This window comes from Eimeria necatrix, genomic scaffold (genome assembly GCF_000499385.1).
Source record: "Eimeria necatrix Houghton genomic scaffold, Enh_scaff180, whole genome shotgun sequence".
In the NCBI taxonomy this organism is placed as follows: Eukaryota; Apicomplexa; class Conoidasida; order Eucoccidiorida; family Eimeriidae; genus Eimeria; species Eimeria necatrix.
This window is the reverse complement of record NW_013652462.1, coordinates 23236-42256: the sequence shown is the minus strand read 5'-3', so window position 1 is coordinate 42256 and position 19021 is coordinate 23236. Positions and strand designations below refer to the sequence as shown.

General features: G+C 50.0%; 4 protein-coding genes across 4 annotated transcripts; 3 read left to right on the top strand and 1 right to left on the bottom strand.

Moving 5' to 3' along the window:
- Positions 1-345: 345 nt before the first annotated feature.
- On the top strand, positions 346-2035 carry ENH_00023050 (hypothetical protein, conserved; the record flags this gene model as incomplete). Its single annotated transcript, XM_013579643.1, has 5 exons — positions 346-456; positions 842-956; positions 1195-1302; positions 1517-1728; positions 1811-2035. The coding sequence occupies 5 exons, from the start codon at positions 346-348 to the stop codon at positions 2033-2035; spliced, it is 771 nt and encodes a 256-aa protein (XP_013435097.1).
- Positions 2036-3093: 1058 nt separating this feature from the next.
- Positions 3094-6611, bottom strand: ENH_00023040 (ribosomal protein L3p, putative; the record flags this gene model as incomplete). The annotated part of the gene is made up of 6 exons (XM_013579642.1): positions 3094-3305; positions 3750-3935; positions 4091-4226; positions 4499-4590; positions 4926-5080; positions 6013-6611. 6 exons carry the CDS (start codon positions 6609-6611, stop codon positions 3094-3096), a joined length of 1380 nt encoding a protein of 459 aa, XP_013435096.1.
- An 843-nt stretch (positions 6612-7454) lies between these two features.
- Positions 7455-12171, top strand: ENH_00023030 (peptidyl-prolyl cis-trans isomerase, cyclophylin protein, putative; the record flags this gene model as incomplete). The annotated part of the gene is made up of 8 exons (XM_013579641.1): positions 7455-7584; positions 8168-8353; positions 8864-9061; positions 9418-9552; positions 9869-10368; positions 10519-10943; positions 11391-11496; positions 11965-12171. The coding sequence occupies 8 exons, from the start codon at positions 7455-7457 to the stop codon at positions 12169-12171; spliced, it is 1887 nt and encodes a 628-aa protein (XP_013435095.1).
- Positions 12172-14286: 2115 nt separating this feature from the next.
- On the top strand, positions 14287-17956 carry ENH_00023020 (hypothetical protein, conserved; the record flags this gene model as incomplete). The annotated part of the gene is made up of 8 exons (XM_013579640.1): positions 14287-14521; positions 14719-14749; positions 14942-15385; positions 15603-15670; positions 16043-16515; positions 16636-17187; positions 17581-17677; positions 17859-17956. 8 exons carry the CDS (start codon positions 14287-14289, stop codon positions 17954-17956), a joined length of 1998 nt encoding a protein of 665 aa, XP_013435094.1.
- Positions 17957-19021: the final 1065 nt, after the last annotated feature.

Here is a 19021-nt window from a genome sequence, read left to right as displayed (position 1 = left end):
GAAGCCCTGCTATTCGACGGCAGTCTGCACCGCAACAATAGTAGCAGTGACATCGACGGGCTGCTGCACAATTAGTAGCGCCAACACATGCAGCAGAACTAGCTGCAGTGACAAGGACAGGCTGCACCACAGTGCCAGCTTCAACACAAACAGCTGAACTAGCTGAAGTTTAGGAACTTCCACTAGAAGGCGACGGTGCAACACCGGCGAAACCACCAACACAAACAACAGACTGCCCCTCGGCAGCGCCAACAACAGTGGAATTGTTCAGTCGCAACAGCATCAGCAGCAGGCTTCTGAGCAGCTTCGACAGCTATCACCGGGCCACAAGGAGCGACAGCGAATATGTCAGATTTTCAACTGCGTGAGGAGGAGCCTGCGGACGGCCGCACCATTGACGACATCGTTGACGGCGTGGCAGAGGACCTCGGGCTCTCTCGAGACGCGCACTTAGAGGTGAAGCTACACCTCAGGCAAAACTACATCAGGTCCATTCAGGCAAGTCTTTCCAAACAGTTCCTGAGCAAAGTATAGCCGCTGTGCAGCTGATGCAGCAAATGTGCAGCTGCTGCAAACACGAAGGCGTCCGACCCTGATTTTTATTGCTTCATGATGCTGCCTCTAACTTTTCTCTTTCTTTTCTTTCTTCGGTATCATCACATCTCTATTCCTTTTTCTGCACAGTCATTCTTCATTTGTTTGTCTGTCTTTTCTTTGTTCCTAAGCGTAGTGCCTTGTCCTTAATTCTCAGATTCCACTGCCTTTACACCTTCGTCCCTATGTGCATGAACCACTAGGCCACAAAGCGCAGAGCATAGGCCTCTGTATCTGCATTGCTCAGGCCCTGGAAGATGCCTTAAAGGATAAGAAGCTCTGTGGTGTCGTTCACCCTTACGTTGCCGATGCTCTCTTGAACAGACTTCGCAACAAACCCAATGAAACATTTGAGTTTGATGGTGATACATCAGGCAACAGCATAGACGAAAATATCAGTGTAGTAGACAGTAATAGTTGGGGGAGCAGCAGCTCGACGACAGTGCAGAGCGGCACTCTCCGCAGTAGGAGCACCCGCATGAGGTTAATGCAGCGGTAGCCGTTAGCAAGAGCTGCGGTGAAACAAGCAGCAGCAAATGCTTCCGCAAAAGCGAGGGTGGACAACGTTTTAAGGATTCATGTGGGGCCTGCTTGCTGCAGTATATCCTGAGGTCCGGCTGGAGACACGAAACCCGACGCACTTCAAGAATCTCGCCATCTTCGTTCATCGAGTGGCTCCAATACCAGGCAGCAACAAGGGCAAGATTGGTGAGCAACAGGTTATTGACCAGGAAAAATAGCAGCAGCGGAGCAGCAGTGGCGGCGTCTAGGTGCCATGTATGTGTAGGCTGCAGGCTTTCCGATATGTTGAAGCTCGCGGGTAGTCCTTCTCTTATCATGAGGTGCTTGCAGTAATTGTTTTCTCTTGCTGCTGTTGCTGTTGCTGCTTTTACTCTCGTTGCTGTTGCCGTTTTGTGTGCAGCCTGCACCTGGGCTTTTGATGTCGACCCGTTTGAGTACAGCGTGTCGGAATTGAAAGCTCGCCTAGAGCGCCTGGCTTTAACTAAGATGGAGCACATGCGATTGGTTTTTAACGGCTTTACTTTGACAGCTACAAATGCATTGGCTGACTACGATATACAAGGGGGCGACAGCCTGTACTTGTATACAGTAAAGGACCCAAACGAAACAACAGTTGTCTGCTGTACCACGGACGAGTTAACCCATACAAAGCAAATAGACCGTGGCTGCGGTTCTGCCTGCGGCACTTGCTCAGGCCGTTGCTGCGGGACTCCTATTGTTGGTGCCGGTGGCGGCGTGTGTGTTCGGCAGTGTTGTGCTACTACGCGGCACCAAGTACCACCTCAGATGTGTGGGGTGCCTGCCGCCACTGCTATATCTGGCTGCTGCTGCCCCTGTGGGCGGTGTACTGTTTCCCAAACCGTCCTGGCCAAGCCGTACGCTTGCCACATACAGCGCTGCCTTTGCGGCAGCTGCGTAGCCACGTCCGTATCGCCCATCAACAGACGCTGCAATGAAGCAGCAGCCCACATGACATAGATAGCCTGCTGGCGCCGCACAGGCGCAGTGGCCCAGGAAACAAGGCCGCAGTAGCTGCCGTTCTCTGGTCTCCTGCACTGACAGAAACAGCAGCTGCTGTTGTTGCTGTCACGGCAGGGCGCAGCAGCAACTGCACTCATGTCGGAAGTTTCTGTGGCTACTATAGCAGAAAAGTCGCTTCGTAATGGTTTTTCTCAGGGTGAGATGTGCTCCAAAGGAGAGTGCAAGTCGCAGCACCTGCTGCAGACGCTGCTAAGTGTACATTTGGACATGCGATTTATGTGAGCAAAGCCTCTCCTTGTTAACTGTTGTAAACCAGATTGAGTCTGGTGTGCTGACTAGCTACATATTTTCTGAGATTTCTGGTGCATTGGTCACTTCGCACTGTAGTGAAGTAACAGTTGACCCTGCATGAGGCGCAGAGCATGCGAGCAGAGCCCTTTTTATTTCCCCAGCGGAGATGGCTCTTGCTCATGAATTCTAGGAAACACAGCTCCTTCATATCTGCAGTGGAAGTGGTGCGCTGCATCTCGCTAGCCTGCCATTACTTCATTCCAAGGACGCAGACTTGATAGAATAAGTGACAGCGAGACAACGAGGAAGAACAGCACAACACCAAGGCAAGAACACGGGATAGAACACGTGAGTGCGTGCACCTTCGCTTCCATGCTCTCAGTGCACAGATGCAAGCACACAAACATGTTCTGCCCTACACATGCACTCGAGAACGCACGCTCATGTGCATGCAGGCATGGAGAAGCACAAGATATTGATGACTACATTCGTACATGTGCGCATGTGCACATTTGCATGCATACACCTGGAACCTACCGCATCTGCGGCGCAATAGTGACATCTGTAGCAGAATAGTTGCTCGCATTGGTCTTACAGATAAACACGAAGTCTCTTGCTGAGATCCTCAGCAGAAAACGAAGACGCAGCGTATGCCAGCTCGCTGCGGCTACTAGTATGCTAGTAGATTGTCGCTGTTGGATGCCCTCACGCTTCGTCTTTGTCGTAAATGGGTATTTCCGGATAAGCGAACGGGTCTTGCTTCTTGTCGACCCTATTAAGCACTAAGGGGTAAACTTTACCCTCCACAGGGACAAACGTAGGGTAGGGTAGGGGCACGTGGCGGTTCCTTTGGTGATGTGTCTTACCACGCGCATCGCTAATTTTCAAAACCGAACCTACTCCACCAGGGACACAACCTGCCAAAGCAGCAACAGCAGCAGAACCTAATGGAAAATTACAACAGAAGTAGCGAGCGGATGAGTGACAGTAATGAAACTGACATAAAAACAAACAGAACAAGGCAGGAAAAGCGTGGTGTGATGACGTAGAACAAGAGAATTCCAAACTTATGGACCGCCTTCGGTTGCTCTTCGTGCCTTACCTGTTTCTAACCAGTTTCGCATGTCTAATGCTTTTACGATTGCCTCTAGTGTCGCTGTCGTTTTCTTCCCCGTCTTATTGCTTCTTTCGTTTGCCGCTTCCTCTAGATCACTATTTTTCTCTGTCTGTGTCTACTGTACCTACTGCCTCCGCGGCTGTCTCTTTCCCTCATTTCTCTTCCTTCCTATGCCTCTATCTCCACCTTGAGTATCGCTCTACACCTGTGCATCCAGTGGAACATTACTTCTTGTCTAGCTCACCCTTGAGAAAAATCAGATTTCTGTCGTTTTGTATCCTGAGCACTTGACAATTCACAACGCGTGGGTCGGGTCCCACATGTCCTGCCATCTTCTTGAACTTCCAAACGACATTAACCGTTTTGCTTTGGCCAATACTGCCATGAGAACGATGCGCCTTGCTCTCAGTGCCGTGACTTGCGTTTTGCCCTGCAACATCAACATGAGAGCAAAAAAAGCTTGTGGTGAACAGCGCAGCAAAAAAAGAATGCCATCACCAGCAGTGGTATTTGCATAACAGCCACAAAGTAGCACAGGCGACAGCAGCAACACCCAACAAGCTATTAGCAGTAGCAGCGGCCAACCTTTAAATCCCCATCGCTTGACTGGGCCCTGGAATCCCTTCGCAGTGCTCCAGCCCGAGACAAAACACCACTGCCCAGGCACAAAGTGCATTGCACTCAATTCCACACCCGGAGGGAGGAGACAGTCCGAGGATACCTAAAACGAGGAGGGCAGAGGCAGACACAGACACAGACCTGCAATACACTGCTCAAACTACCGAAACCCTCGGCAGATACAAAACATTCACAAAAAGCTGTACAGCACACAGGCGCATATGCACAACATTCAACTGTTTGCTTTTTAGGCGGTAAGCCGTCATTCCCCAATGTTTGGCGTTGTTCATGTGCCTCTGTACTAATTCACTTGCGTTTTCACTTGTCAGTTAACTTCTGGGTATTAATGCTTCCTTCTTGTTGACTTCCGCTCACCTTAAATTCAGCAGTGACTGCTTTGGGCTCGACCCCAAGAGAAACAAAACGACATAGATTGGGCCGAGATGTCCTGAGGGGTGATCGGTAGCCTATCAAGGCAAAACACAAGGCAATCGAAGTAAAAGAGAATCTCAAAAGTGATGAGATGCCTAAATAAACTAACGGCTGCGCCTAACAGAAAAAAACATAAGCAAGGAAGACACGAGAGGAGATGCAAAAAGTTCATAACACGAGCATTCAATCAAAAAAGAGTCAATACGGAAGGAAACCCAGTAATAGACAAATTCAAAAGCATACAAAACAACAAACACACACAAGCAAACACAATAACAAACGCCGTGAGGGCTAAGCACCTCAACAACTAACAAACTACCAGCAGCAGCACCAGCAAGACCACCGGCAACAGCAGCAACAGTATCATTACCTAGTCCAAGCACGCAGGCCTCATAGCCGTGGCTGCTGAGTGTCTTCTGCTGCAGCACAATGCAGCGGTCGATCTGGCAAACGGTCACTGCATGGCGCTCACCCCAGCTATCCCAAAGAGACATCATTCCCACCTTGTACGCCAAAACACCGCAGCTGTTGAATAAAGCAGAGACAAAAAACAGAAAAAAACATACAGCAGAAGCAGGAGATGAAGGTCCGAGCACTCAAAGGCTGGGGAGGCGGAAGGATGCAAACGACACAGATGCGAGTCACAAGTAGGAATGTGGCTACGGCACACACACTGCTTCCCACTTGTAATCCATTTGGGAAGAGACGACAAAATGCGCTGGCGGTTAAAATCATACAACAGAGAAACGAACTCGAGAGAATACGAGAAAGAAAATGAAGAAGAACAAGCAGGGAAGTGGAAGTACACAGGATAAAAACATGGCGCGATAACATACCTTGCCCACAGGAAGTGCCACGACGCTGTAGTAATAAAGCAAGAAAAGGCATAAAGAAAGACATATGGAAGACTCCAGAAGAGAGGTGGGGCAGACAGGAGATGAGCAGATGCTTGATGAGGCTCCAGTACTAGATGAACAGTAAATATGAGAGCGACGAAACGAGCTGTTACAAACAAAGCTAGCCCAGTCACCCCGCGAGTCAAGACATCTGAAGTATACTGCACGAAAGACTGAAAAAAATGAAGCACAGCGAGGCCCGTCTACGGAACACTGCAACTATAGGAGAGACAAAAGAAGCAGATAAAAACAGGAAAAAAAAACACGAAAAAAGGCTACCTCGCGAAGACAAGGAGTATTGCAAGCTTGAGGCAAAACCACAATCCTCACCAATTGCTGTAAAACATAATTCGACGAAAAAGAGATAATACATGACGAAGTGAGAGAAAACAAGCAGAGCGACACGCAGACACGGACATATGGAAATACACTGCATGCATTCATGTTCCTCGGCCCACTAAGAAAGCTGCACAGAAAGCGGCGGCGGCAGCAGCAGCAGCAGCAGGTTCATTAGCAGCGCCACTCAACACAGTAGCAGCAAGAGCAGCAGTAAGAGCTCACCGCCTGCTATTCCATGCTGGAGTGATTTGCTTGAGTTCCGGATGCACGCAGTCCTTAGGTATGGTTCTGCCACCCTCAAGTTCCGCTGCAGCAGCAGCAGCGAAAGAAACAGCAGCTGCTGCAGCAGGGCCGGCAGCAGCAAGCCCTTCATCTGAGGCAGCCGCAAGTGACTCTGCCTTCTGGTGCCCCTCCCGAATCAATTTGTCCACTCGTGCCACCCAACGGCTGCGGCTGCTGCTGCGCCCTATATGACTCCAGGATCTCCTCCCTATTGTGCTACTGCTGCTGCTGCTGCTTTTGCCGTCACTCTTTGTGCTGAACTGCCTTATCTTTTGCAGTGCAGCGGCGCTGCTTGCGTGGTCACTATCAGTGACACTGCTGCGTGAGGATATTGAGGGGTGCACCGTATGGACGTCCCATCCGCTGCTCGAACAGCAACAGTTCCTTTTGCTGTCGCAGCTGGTGCTGCGGCTACTGTGCTCTCTGGTTAGCACATTCCACTGCATGCGAGCCATCAGCCGGCGCGCAGCAGCAGTAGCACTTGCAGCAGCAGCTGCTGAAGTATACGTTGCTGGTCTCACTGCTGCAGGTAACAGCATGATCACTACAGTAGCCCTAACCCCGCGAGTGCAAACCCTTGAGGGGCCCCCGTGGGATCTAGGGATTCGTCCGCGGGCCGACTGATCCTTGAGCCAAAGTCAAAATCAAATGAAATGCTTAATTATATCGGTGTTGAGGCGCAGCAGCAACAGCGGCAAGAATAACAGAATCTGATCCGCAGCCGCCGCATGCGGGCCAAGGGGGCCCCAGCAGCAGCTGCGTCAACAGAGGCCACAGCACTAGAGTAGCCATGATATTCTTCATCTCTCCTAAATTATCATTGGAATTCTCCATTGACTTGCCGCTGCGGCAAAAAAACGGGAAAAGAGGGAAGTCGCCGCAGGCAGCAAACCAACTTCATCACCCGATGCAATAGTGGCAACGGAAGCAGCAGCAGCCGAGGCAGCAGAACACATATCAGGACTTTGAGCAGACGCGGCGTATGCTCGTGCATTTTCTGCCTGCCGCAGCGGCAACTGCCATCCTATCAGCCGCAGCTGCTGCAGGGTTGATTGCACTGCCATTGATATTATAAATAGTAGATAGGATACGGCCACTACAACGGCAGCAAGGCTCAATTTGCAGCAGCATTAGCTGCTGCTGCAGCAGCAACAACGCATCCTCGAGCCGCAGGCGCTCACAAGCAGCAGCAGCAGCAGCTGCTGCTGCTGCTCGCCGCTCAACAGGAACAACCTCATCCAGTGCCACAGCCCCGGCAGCAGTAGCACCATCCTAGTATTCAGCAGGAGCAGCAAAGGCGATTCAGACAGTAGCAACGCTAACAATCAGCAGCAGCAGCTGCATTACAAGCAAGAGCAGCAGGAGCAGCAGCATTGGTGACAATGTCTCGCTCCGGCCCCTTGGTGTATTTAGACATATCGATCGGCACGCAGCCTGCGGGCCGTCTCGTGTTCAAATTGTTCTCTGATGTGACTCCAAAAGCGGCGGAGAACTTCAGAGGCCTAGCTACAGGTACTCATCCTTGCATGCATGCGCATTTCTAAGTATCCTCCTATATTTGCATGCGCGCATGTAGAAACGCATGTACTAACACGCGTATATAAGAGCATTTTCTTTTGCATTTTTTCTTCGTCTGTTTGCTTTTCTTTTGCGACAGTTTCAAGCTGGTTGGGTTGTTTGAGGCGCTATTACGCAAGTGGCTGTATTGCACTGGTTGTTTTTCACTTTTGCCTCTACCTCCACGTGTGGCTGACGTTCTTGTTTTATTAGCGGCTTTTTTGTCTCTATGTGATCGCTTTTTTGTGAGTTTCCCCGTCGGTACTTTCTCACGTGTTACTGCCCTTCAGCACTAGAAACTACTGTTTCTGCTCTTTTGTATCTATTATATAGCACCCCATGCAAAATTAGCGCCCCTCTCTTCCCTCTCTATTTGTGTTCGCCCGCTCCACGCCTGGCCTTGTAGCAACTCGCCTGATGTATGTACGCCAAGTTTACCAAGTCAGTACTGGCCTCATGTATGTACGATGCGAAGTTTACCAAATCAGTACACAAAATGCCTTTTGAATTCATTTCTGTTTTCGCCTGCTGGATTCAGGGGAGTACGGCGTGAGCAAGGCCTCAGGCAAGCCCCTGTGCTACCGGGGCTGCCGCTTCTTTCGGTCCGTTTCTGGCGTTCTGCTGCAGAGTGGCGACTTCATCACCAATGACGGCACTTCAGGCGAGAGCATATGGGGGGGGCCTTTTAACGACGAGAGCTTCCAACGGAGGCATGCGCATGCTGGTGAGGTGTATAGGTGTCCGTAAACATGTAGATTTCTCTGTCCGTGGAGTGTACGTATATCTCTGTTTGGATTTATGTAAGTAAATGCCTACTTGGCTTACCTGTCTGAATGCTAGCTTGTGTGTGTTCTTGTCTGCATATTCATCTGGACTCACGCCGACAGTATGTATGTCTGTGTACGCGTATATATACGAACATGCACAGGTGCTTGCATGTTTATGTTTGTTTTGTGTGCAACCTAATGCTCTATGTGTATGTAAAGTAGCTGTATGCGCATAACGTCTACATACACGACATTTACATGGGGCTGTAAAACGGCGGCATGTGTGTAGTTTGATTGGCACATCACTTTATGTGCGCACGCGAGCAAGTATGTGCACGGATGCACAAGTAGAAATATGCGTTTACGTGCATCATTTATTCATAAATGTGTACACGTAATACGATAAGTGTGACACGATAAATATGCACTTACAATTGTTTTATAAATTCCTGTTTGTCTGTTTCTAGGCTGTTTGAGCATGGCCAACAACGGCCGCCACACCAACACGTCTCAGTTTTTCATAACTCTTAAAAAGGCCCCGCAGTTCGATGGCAAACATCAAGTGATCGGACAGCTAGTGGACGGGATACAAGTGCTGCGTGCCATGCAGCTCGTACCTGTGCACTCCAATTCACAAGTACCACGAGTTGATATTGTCATTACAGGTAAAAATGACAATGGAGTTAGTTTACTTGTTGTAAAGAATGGGATCCAGTTGGAAACACCGAGTTATTGTGATGGGCTAGCTTCTAGACACAGAGCTGTACTGAATAGCAGCTGCATAGCCACTCAGAATGTGCAGTTTACAGTTTCCCACTATGGTTAGTTGAGTAGTCAAGTGGAGCAGCTAGTCCGAAGAATTGCGAATAGGGCCTATGTGTCAGTGCCTCCCTCTATCGTCTCCAATGTATTGGTCTGTAATTTGATACTTCTTTTCTGCTATCTCCGAATCTGCTTTCATTTGTGTCACTATGGATTTGTTAGTCTTTCTTGCTGTTTCTGGTATACCCGTTTTGCCCAGCTTGCGGACAGTTGGCGTCTGCTGCTACTCTCCGAAATGCCTCCATGTCTGCTGTCCGAACGCAACTGGACACACTGATGAAGAAACACGAACGGGAACTTAAAAAGCAAGCAGAAGACTCCAGGAAACTTAAAGGCAAGCTGCTGCTGCTGTTGAGATTGCTGGTGCTGCCGTCGGCGGAGTGGATACTGCAGCTGTTCTGGAGCTGCAGCATAACCTAGTTCTGCAGCGCGGCAGAGTGCAGAGGCACTGGCAAGCTGCTGTATCTGATGATACTGTCCCTTCGGGCGCTGCTGCATCTGCTGTTTCTTTCACCGCCTTCGGTGCTGTGCTGTTGCTGCGGCTGCTGGCGCATCATGCAGCAGGCACCCTACAAGTGTCTGATACTTTGTTTGCTTATCTACTTATTGCTCATGTGCCTGTTTGCACGTGTGGCGCTTGTGGCGTTTAGGGAGTGACGAGGAGTCAGTCAGCAGCAGCACTGACAGTGAGACGGAGGCGCCGTCAAGAAGAGACAAACGACGGAGGCAAGAGAGGAAGAGGCAACGGTTCCTGGAAAGCAGCACATATGCTGCTCAGCAGGCCATGGAAAAAGTGCTAGCAGGGGTGCCACTGCTGCAACAGTTGCAGCCAGAAGCAGTACTAGCAGAAGAGCGAGCGGCTGCACTCTACGAGGGAGACAGCAGCAACAGCGAAGAGGAAGAAGAAACGAAACAGCGGCAGAAAACAGAAGCAACAGAAGCTGCTGCCGTTGACCCGCTCGGCAAGCTGCTGCTGCAGCTCGATGAGGAAGCAGGCTCGCAAACAGACGAAGACACCACTGCAGCTGCAGCAGCAGATGGTGAAAGCGGTGGCACGTCAGCAGCGCGCGCGTTGATCTTAGCAAGGAAGCAAAGGCTACTATCTCTCCGGCTGCAGCTTAATCAGGGTCGAGCGATGAACACTAAAGAGGTAGGAAAGAGAGATACACCGTCAAATGCATGCGACAGCGGCAGCAGCACCAACTCCTGCAGCTTCTGCTGTTGCTGCTGTGTGCATGTAGCAGAAAAAGCCGCAGCGGCCTCGTAGTGTCTGTGCCTCCATGCGTTGACTGCTCCCTAGGTAATAGAGGAGAAACGCCAGTGGGAGACTCCAGCAGCAGCAGCAGCAGCAGCAGCCGCAGAAGCTCGTCAGGCGTACAAGCGCCTGCAGCAAGCCCCAATGTATCGGCTGTATAAGGAGGAAACCGAGGCTGCAACAGCGGCAGAAGGAGCCAAATCCGCAACAACGGCAGAGTCTTCAGGGTCTGCTGTAACGGGAGCCACCTCTGCAGCAACAAGTGCAGCAGTTGCAGCAGCAGCATCGAGTGACGATGAAGAGACTGGGGCACCCGGGCGCCGCAAAGGGAAGGGCGGTCGTCGCAATGTCCTGGATGAGCCGTTGGCGTTTTCTGAAGATGCCCAAAGGATGCAGAAGAAGAAGGGAAAGAGTAACTTCGGGTGGAATGTATTTAATGAAGACGCGCTTTATAGAGCACACAAAAAGAGGTAATGATGCTGCTGCCGCTGTTGTCCTGCTTCTGTTGGCAGAGCTGCTGCCGGCGGACCTGCTGCTGCAGGTGATGGTGTTGATAGGGATGGCACCAACGATAACGCTGTTGTGATGCTGATGCTAGCAAAACAGATGATGTTGACGCCTTAAAGCTGTCCCTCTGCTGATTGCGCCTACACAACCGCTGGAACTGATGCTTATGAATGGTTCCCTGCTGCTGCCGGCTTTGCTTTTTCCTGCGTTGCTGCTGTAGCTGCTTATTATTCTTCTGCTGCTATGCTTGGCGCCACTTTTGCTCTTGCAGGGTGCTCAGAAGTGATAATTCTGCTGTCTGTGGGATTGCTGTTTCTGTTCGTATGAATGCTGCATTTTGCAAGCACTACAGTGCTGATGGTATTATTGCTTTAATGCTTCTGTGTCCGTTGCTGTTTCTGCTTCTTTAGACTTTCTGAGGTGCCGCTGCGAGCTGACGAGTACAGGCAGCAGCAAGAGTCTCTCGGGGATGCCTTTTGGGATCCGAACTTAGTGTTATCTCACCCGAATCACAAGGTTGGTCTTGTCTTGCACTTGCGTGTTTTATTTTTACACTTGCTCCGCTTTGGTGCTTGATTTCTCCTGTTTCTTTGTGATTTAGAGACATGGCGTGATCGTGCGCTTATGGAACATTTGCGGTTACTTGCACTTAATCATGCTTGCAGAGATGGATCGCGGCGTAAAATAAAGAATGCATACTCGAAAATATATTTATATATACCCGAAAATGTATATATGCGTGTAAATTTACGTGAACATGCGTGAGTCTTTGCTGAAGTGTAAATTTGCACTTTGCATGCTCCACGCTAGCGCGTGCTGGCTACACCTTCCAGGCAGTGTAGTCCAAGAGTGAACACAGCGAAGGACGAGTGAATAATGAGGAAGAGGCAAAATTATAAATTAAGATTCTACTTCTGCGCCTTTCTGTCCACACCCGAAGCCCAACCAGGCACAGATAAAGTTAACTCCTGCCTCTGTGTGCAGCCTTCTGCTGCTGCTCTGGAGCGTCTTGCTGCGTCTGTCGCCGCTGCAAAAAGCCGGCGCGGTATGTTCTCGCGGCGTCGTATGTTCAACGAAGACGCAGATGTTAGTTACATCAATGAGAGAAACAGAATATTCAACAACAAGTTGGAGAGGAGCTTCGACACAAGAGAGATCAAGCAAAACTTCGAAAGAGGAACAGCTCTCTGAGCAAGGGAGAACGAGGGAACAGCTCCTCTTTGGTTCGTTCTCTTTTCAGTTCATCCTTTCTTCTTGCTTGTGCTTTTCAACTACCGCTGCCCTTTTTTCTGTTATTCCTTCTGTCGTTGCGCTCTGCACCCCCCCCGAAATCGGCAAATGAGTAATGCGAGCCAGTACATTTTTCCTCTTTTCTTTGCCTTTGCTGTTTCGTTCGCTCGTTTGTTTATCCCTGTAAGGGCCTGTCTGCCATTCGGTCTCTTCGTTACTGTTCCTTCCCGTGTTTTCACACAAATGCCTCGTGTTTCTGTTCATCTGTCGCTGTTTCCCAGCCCTGTATGCCTTTTTGTCCCTGTGTCTCTACCTTTGACCGTATTTACTGATTGCCTTGCTGCGGCTGCTACTGTGGCAGCTGCAGCCGCTGGGAATTCAGCGTTGCTTTTAGTAACTTGGAATTTGTCAGCTTCCACGGAAAGCTTTTTGTGCTAAGCACTGCCTACAAGGTTTTAGCATTAAAGGCGCCCGAATTGCTGCACAGGATTAAGAACAACAGTCAGAGGCTGGAAAGTTTGCAGAGCTGGTGCTCAAGAATCTATTGCGTACAATTAAGCCTTTCTGTACCCGGAGGTCTAACTGTACTGTAGCTGGGGATCTAGCTTCCCTGTACCCAGGCGACACAGCAACAGCGTTAAGGGTACATGGGCGGCATTAAGACAACTGCGTATTATCTCTTTAGAGGCGTCACGGGCCAAACCCTGTCCCCGGACGCTGGACCAAAATTCACCAGAACTAGACGATATATTGGCCGATGCTTTCGTGGCAACGTGGACGGGGTTGAGATAATACGCTTCCCTTTACTTGGGATCCACAGACCTAGTGCAAGGCTTACAATTTAGCACGGATGGCAAGAATCTACATTATAGAGGCTTCGTCAGCTGCAACATCTGAGCAGCACTTCAGATTTGTTGCCAGAAGAAACCTCGAATGCCTCTACCGTTGGAGAGACCAAATGAGGGTTCGTCAGTTTCCCCTTGCTGTTGCTCTGCACCCCCAGTGCAGACCCTGAAGCCTAATGATACTTTGTATAGACACTACGCTGAACCGTGTTAACCGTGGGAGCACGTGGGGCGGAGCAGCAGCCTCTCTGTAGACTAACGCGTGTACCACGAAAGAGAACTTTCATGAAACATACCGCAAATGCACCTTCACGAGTAATTGTGCTGGATCAACTTGAACGATACTGGCTGGAGCAGCTCAAACAGAGCAGAAGAGGTGACCTGAGGAACAGTTAAAAAACATGTATAGCAACAGCCACAGATCTATTGCGAGTGCACGAACTCCAGAGACAAGAGCGAGGTAAGGGTGAGCATTTAGGATCAATATAAGGGACCGGGTCGTATGTTTCGGGCCTGCTCTAGTTTCTAAATAAGAAGCTCAACAAGAGAATCGGTAAGGGAGGATTCAGGCCCTCCAATAAAAGACAGAGATCAGCTATGGGCGTGCGTGTCTCGACATCAGCAGCAGCAGAAGCAGCTCTGATCGCTGCAGGAACAGCAACAGCTGTAATGAGTTATTCTGCACTATAAGCTGATACTGGAAATAATACAGGGGCAAATACTACGGCTTATCTCTACGTTGCTCGCGTAGAGTTGCTGTGGCTGTTCCTACTGCTGCTGGTGTTGCCATGCTGAAGGCCCCATGGCGTCAAATACTACTTTAGAGCAGCCGCATTGTCTCGTTTTATTTATTTAAGCTACTTTCGTTTTTTATCGTTTTATTAGTTCCCTTCTTGTGCTCTTAGAAAATAGTTTATGAAGACCTGCTGGCGTCATTCGGTACCTCACGGTCGAATCGCCTTGGGCCCTGAGCAACGGCAGCAGCTGCAGGAACAGCAGTAACATCCGCAACTGTAGCAACAGCACGAATGGCAACAACGGAAGCACAAGGATAGCCAGTAAATGTAATAGCAAGGTCGGCAGTAACGCCAGCATTGGCCGCCACCAGCAGAAGCATAGACAGCAGCAGCAGCCAGTACGGGGCAAGCGCTCACGAAGCAGAAGTACCAGGAGCAGAAGGAGCGTAAGGGTGCAAGCAACACTGAGCAGCATCGCCAGCAGCTACGCGCAAATGGTCGCCCTCTGCCCTGTAGCAATGGCAGCAGCAGCGGCAGCAGCAGCAGCTGCCGTTGCAGTTTCCGCTGCAGGGTCGTCTGTTGAGGACGCAACTATCAACACTCCTTCCGAGGAAGCAGCAACAGCAGCAGAATTGGAAGCAGCAATAGCTAAGCACAGCAGCTGCGACAGCTCCTCCACTGCGCCTCACGGGGATATTTGCATCAATATCCATTTTCTGCGTCATGCAGGTAGGTCCCACCAGCTCTATAACTGCTGCTGTTGTCGCTATTAGCTGCGCTTCTATTGCTGCTGCTGCTGTTGTTTTGCTGCTGCTAGTACTGCACTCTGTGTCGCTGCTGTTGCACGTGAGTCCCGGTGCTGCCGCAACAGGCGTCAGCTGCAACAACAACTGCTGCTGCTGTTGCTGCTGCTGATTCTGCTGCAGAGGGCACTCACAATGTGGGAGCGCGCGACAGGTAAACTAAACTTCAGCTTGCAAAGCCCAAACCCTTAAACGCTCATTGGGCAATTCTTCTATAGCCAGAAGACTCCTCTTAATATTCTGAAACAGCAGCAAGCTTCTTTCATGTGCTTGCTGCAGCTACGACAGGTTGCTGCTGCTACTGCTACTGCTATTGCTGCTGCTGCTGCTGCTGCTGCTGCTTCAGGCCACCTGGGCAGAGCTGCGACTGGGTATATTCTCAGCCGCAGCATTTCGATGCTGACCTGTCAGCAGCAGGTTTTCTGCAGGCTCGAGCAGCAGGACTCCGAATGCCGGAGCAGTTGCTGCTGGCTCTGCAGCAGCAGCAGCAGCAGCGGCAAGGGTACTGCTGCTGCTGCCCTCCTGCTGCTGTCTACACGAGCTCACTTAGGCGAACCATTCGCACTGCTTACGAGACCCTTAAAGCGGCTTTGGCCACTCCGCCAGCAGCAACAACAGACACAGCAGCAGTTTCAGGAGAGGCCGCGTTAGGAGCAGAAGCAGCAGGCACGAGTGCGCCGGCAGCAGCAACAGCAGCAGGAGCAGCAGAACCATTGGACATTCCAGTGACTGCTTTAGAGGAGACAAGGGAGTGGGCAGGAGGAAACCATTGCTGCGACGGGAGGCATCCGTAGGCAATGCAGCAGGAGTAGCAGCATTAGCTGCAGAAGTAGCTTCTCTAGAATTGGCGACAGCAGCAGCAGAGGCAGCAGTAGCAGCAGCAGCAGCAGCAAAACCCGCCGCCGCAGCAGCATCAGCGCCAGCAACGACAGCAGTAGGACCAGTTGCTGCTGCTGCATCAGCAGCAGCAGCAGCAACAATGCTTTTATGGTATTGTGTCTGCTTAGACTGAAGACGCAAGCGCGGTGGGCATCTCAACTCTTCAAGAATATTTCCTTCTCGCCAAAGATAGAAGGTCAGAAGTAGCGGCTAATACAGTTGTGTCTTTGCCTCTTTTTCGTTTATTTGTCCATTTTATCTCTAATTTCCCCATTTGAATATGAATTTCTTTTTCTGTTTGTACTTCTTTCCGTCTGGTGCTCCATCTATTTGTTTGGGTTTGCTATCCTCTGAGTACCTGTGTCTTTGTGCTTGTCTTCTGTTATAATTTGTTATTCGTATTTTGTTTGTGTACCGGCTAGTGACGTTTATTTTCATCTTTATTTATCTGTGTCACTTTCTTTGGTCTGTTCATGTCTACTCACGGACTAGCCTTTGCATTGCTCTCTACGCGCCAGCAGCTGCTGCTGCCGCTGCTGCTGCTGCTGTTACTGCAAATGTTTCACAGCCGACCCGTTGCCTCCCACAATGCCTAGAGAGAGCCGCCAGGCCATGGAGGAGCGTTGCATCCTCTTCCTGCAGCGCCTGCAAAACCTAGGAACAGCAGCAGCAGCGGCCGTAGCAGCAGCCAGCACAGCAGCAGGAAAGAAGGGCCAACCCACTTGCTCTCGCTGCAGCAAGCCGTTTCCTGCTCATCTCAAAGATACCAGCATCACCTGCACCAGCAACGGCGACACCTGCAACGGCAGAGCCAGCAACGGCAGCGCCATCAACGGCAGCTGCTGCAGCAGCAACAGTGGCTGCAACAGCAAGGTGAGCATAGAAGTCATGTGCGTTTGCCACAGCGCATGGACCCGCTCCTTATTTGGTTTGTTGTCTATTTTCCCTCCTTCGTTTCGCGGACTGCACAACTGCGAATGGCGAAGCGTGCAAATACAACTAAGTGAACTTCAGGCGCTAATACCCAAGCTGAAGAAAAAGGTAAGAGTTGCAGACCCCCATAGATCTCTCGTATTTAAATAGTATCAAAGATAGTACGTAGGGTGGGAATGGCATCAATAATTGTTTTTCTTCTTAGCTGCATCGATCTCCCACCTGCAGGCACAGCAGCCCCGGAAACTGTTTCCCTTCTCAGCACTACCATTCCAAACTCCGGGGGCCCCTGCAGCTCCCTCGGAGTCCCCCGTGGAGAGCTTCAAGAAGGTAACACACACAGCAGCAGCAGCAGAAGGAACAGAAGCAACGGAAAGAACAAATCATTGGCAGATTTCCCTCCTCTCTGCTTTATTGGGGCTGCAAGCGCAGCAGCCGCTGACCATCCTTGTCTACCCTCCTGCAGGGGCCCCCCAAGGGTCCCATCACGGGTCTCCTGTAGGGTCTGTTGAGAGATCTTCCCAGGGGGCCCCTCAAGGGCCCCCTTCAGAGGCTGCGGCGGGGGGTCAGAGGGCCCTGCACTCCTCATCTGGCGCTCGCCAGGCCGCATACGAACGCATCAAGGCATGGATAGCGCAGCAGCCCGCGCGGACTTTCCAATTTTCCACTACCTTGCAGCAGCAGCAGCCAAACCAGCAGCAACAGCAGCACCAAGGGGCGGCGAAGAAACAGTTATTAACGGATGGACTCGACTGCATTCGCCATGTAGCGGATCCAAGGGTATGTGTTCTGTGCGTTTCTTGCTGCGAAACGCAGAACCAGACACAGAAAAGAGCCAGTCACAGGAATACATAATTACGAATGGTGCGAACGCTGCCTCTGCGCATATTAGTTCGTACTAAAGTTGCTGGGTTTATTGTGTATTGCGCGACAGTATTTGCGTACACCTACAAATGCGTACATATGTTATACAAATGAACATGTATTGCATGGATACATATTAAAAGCGGAAGACGGCACTTAGGCTCAGGTTATTACTTTTAAATATTGGCAGCCCAGTTAGCACCTTGAGTATCGTCATTGTGCCCATCATTCTTTCGAAATGTTGTTGCTGCGACAGCAGCCGAGAAGCGCTTCATCGTGCTGCATTTGCTGCTACTGTTTCTGTTGCAGCCGGGGGAACCGTCGTTGGAGATAGTGGAGAAGGAAAAGGTTCACAGGGAAAATTGCCTCATTTTGTGTCTCGTTCCCCTTATCTCAGATCTTGAAAGTAAGCTGATATTAAGGGTCAGCGCTTAGGGTCAGCAGGCCAGGGTGTAGTGTTTGCTGTTCAGGGTCAACAACGTGTGTTCTACGCGTGCACCTCAGCTCCTACCATTTCACGTGGGATTTAGGACTCGTGGCTTAGACATGAGGGTTTAGGGCTTGGGGTTTGTGGTGCCTTTTTGCAGAAGCTGAGGCTGAATTGTCTCTTCTGTCTGAAGTTTTGCTACCGACGCAAGCAGGAGCTGAAGCCTGTCTGCGCTTGGACGTTTTGGATTTATCTTAGCTCCACTGCTTTTTATTAGATTTGTTTTGTTTGTTTCCCGTGCAGCTATATTTATGCCGCTTCTGGAGCACTGTTGTTTCATTTGCTTGCAGCACATGATTTGTGTTCATGCCATGCTTACTTTTTTAACTGCATCCACTTTTTACGTGTGCTTGTGCATATTCTCTTTTTATATTCGTGTGTTCCAGTCTGCCCTTTCTTTCTTTTTAGATTCGCGAGGGACAGATAGGCATGGGTTCTTTTTTGTGTGTTGTCCCTCTCGTGTCTTTACTTCTTTTTGTTTTCCGTCGCTGACGCGATGTGTGCTGCGCACGTTTTGCCTTACCGCCGAAGCACAATATATATTTTGCAGTCGTACTTTGCGTTTGCATTGACGTGCCCATTCGTATTTGCCTGCTTGGTCCAAATGCACACGTGTTATTACTGCATGTTGTAATTTCAATGGATACATACGGTGCTATCATCGTTAGGCGTATTTCGGAATTTTGCCACACACTCGTTTCCCTGACTACCTTGTAACGTGTGTTCTACACTAGTAGTTTGCGCTTGCACTGATGTTCGCATTTGTAGGTGGATGTTTATTTTAAACTTGCATTTCTCACTATTCCGTGTTTCATTTTGTACGGGTACAGTACTTCGTAGCTGCTATTGTAGTAGCTCATATTCATTGTATATTTGCATCTACATTTATGACCATGTTTGTAGTAGATCATGTTTATAATGTTGCGTACTTAGCCTCAATATTGGCAAATCACTTTTTCTATGAATATAGCCAAGCAATGTTTGGGAGGCCCTCAAGGTTTACCTTGAAATTCGAAACTGTATAACCTGAGGTGAAATTTGTAATCTACAACCTAAACATAGAATAGACGCCAAACCCTTGGAGAGTGTCGCATGTGTAATCTAGGCAACCACAACTGCATGACGTGTGTGGGTGTGTGTTGTATCGACAGAGAGGCCTTCTCGCGTACATTTTGTCGCAAGTTATTTGACGAGTGTTGATACGTTTTAATAACACAATTTTCGCATTAGTAGCAAATGTACCTGTGCATCTCGCTTGACCAG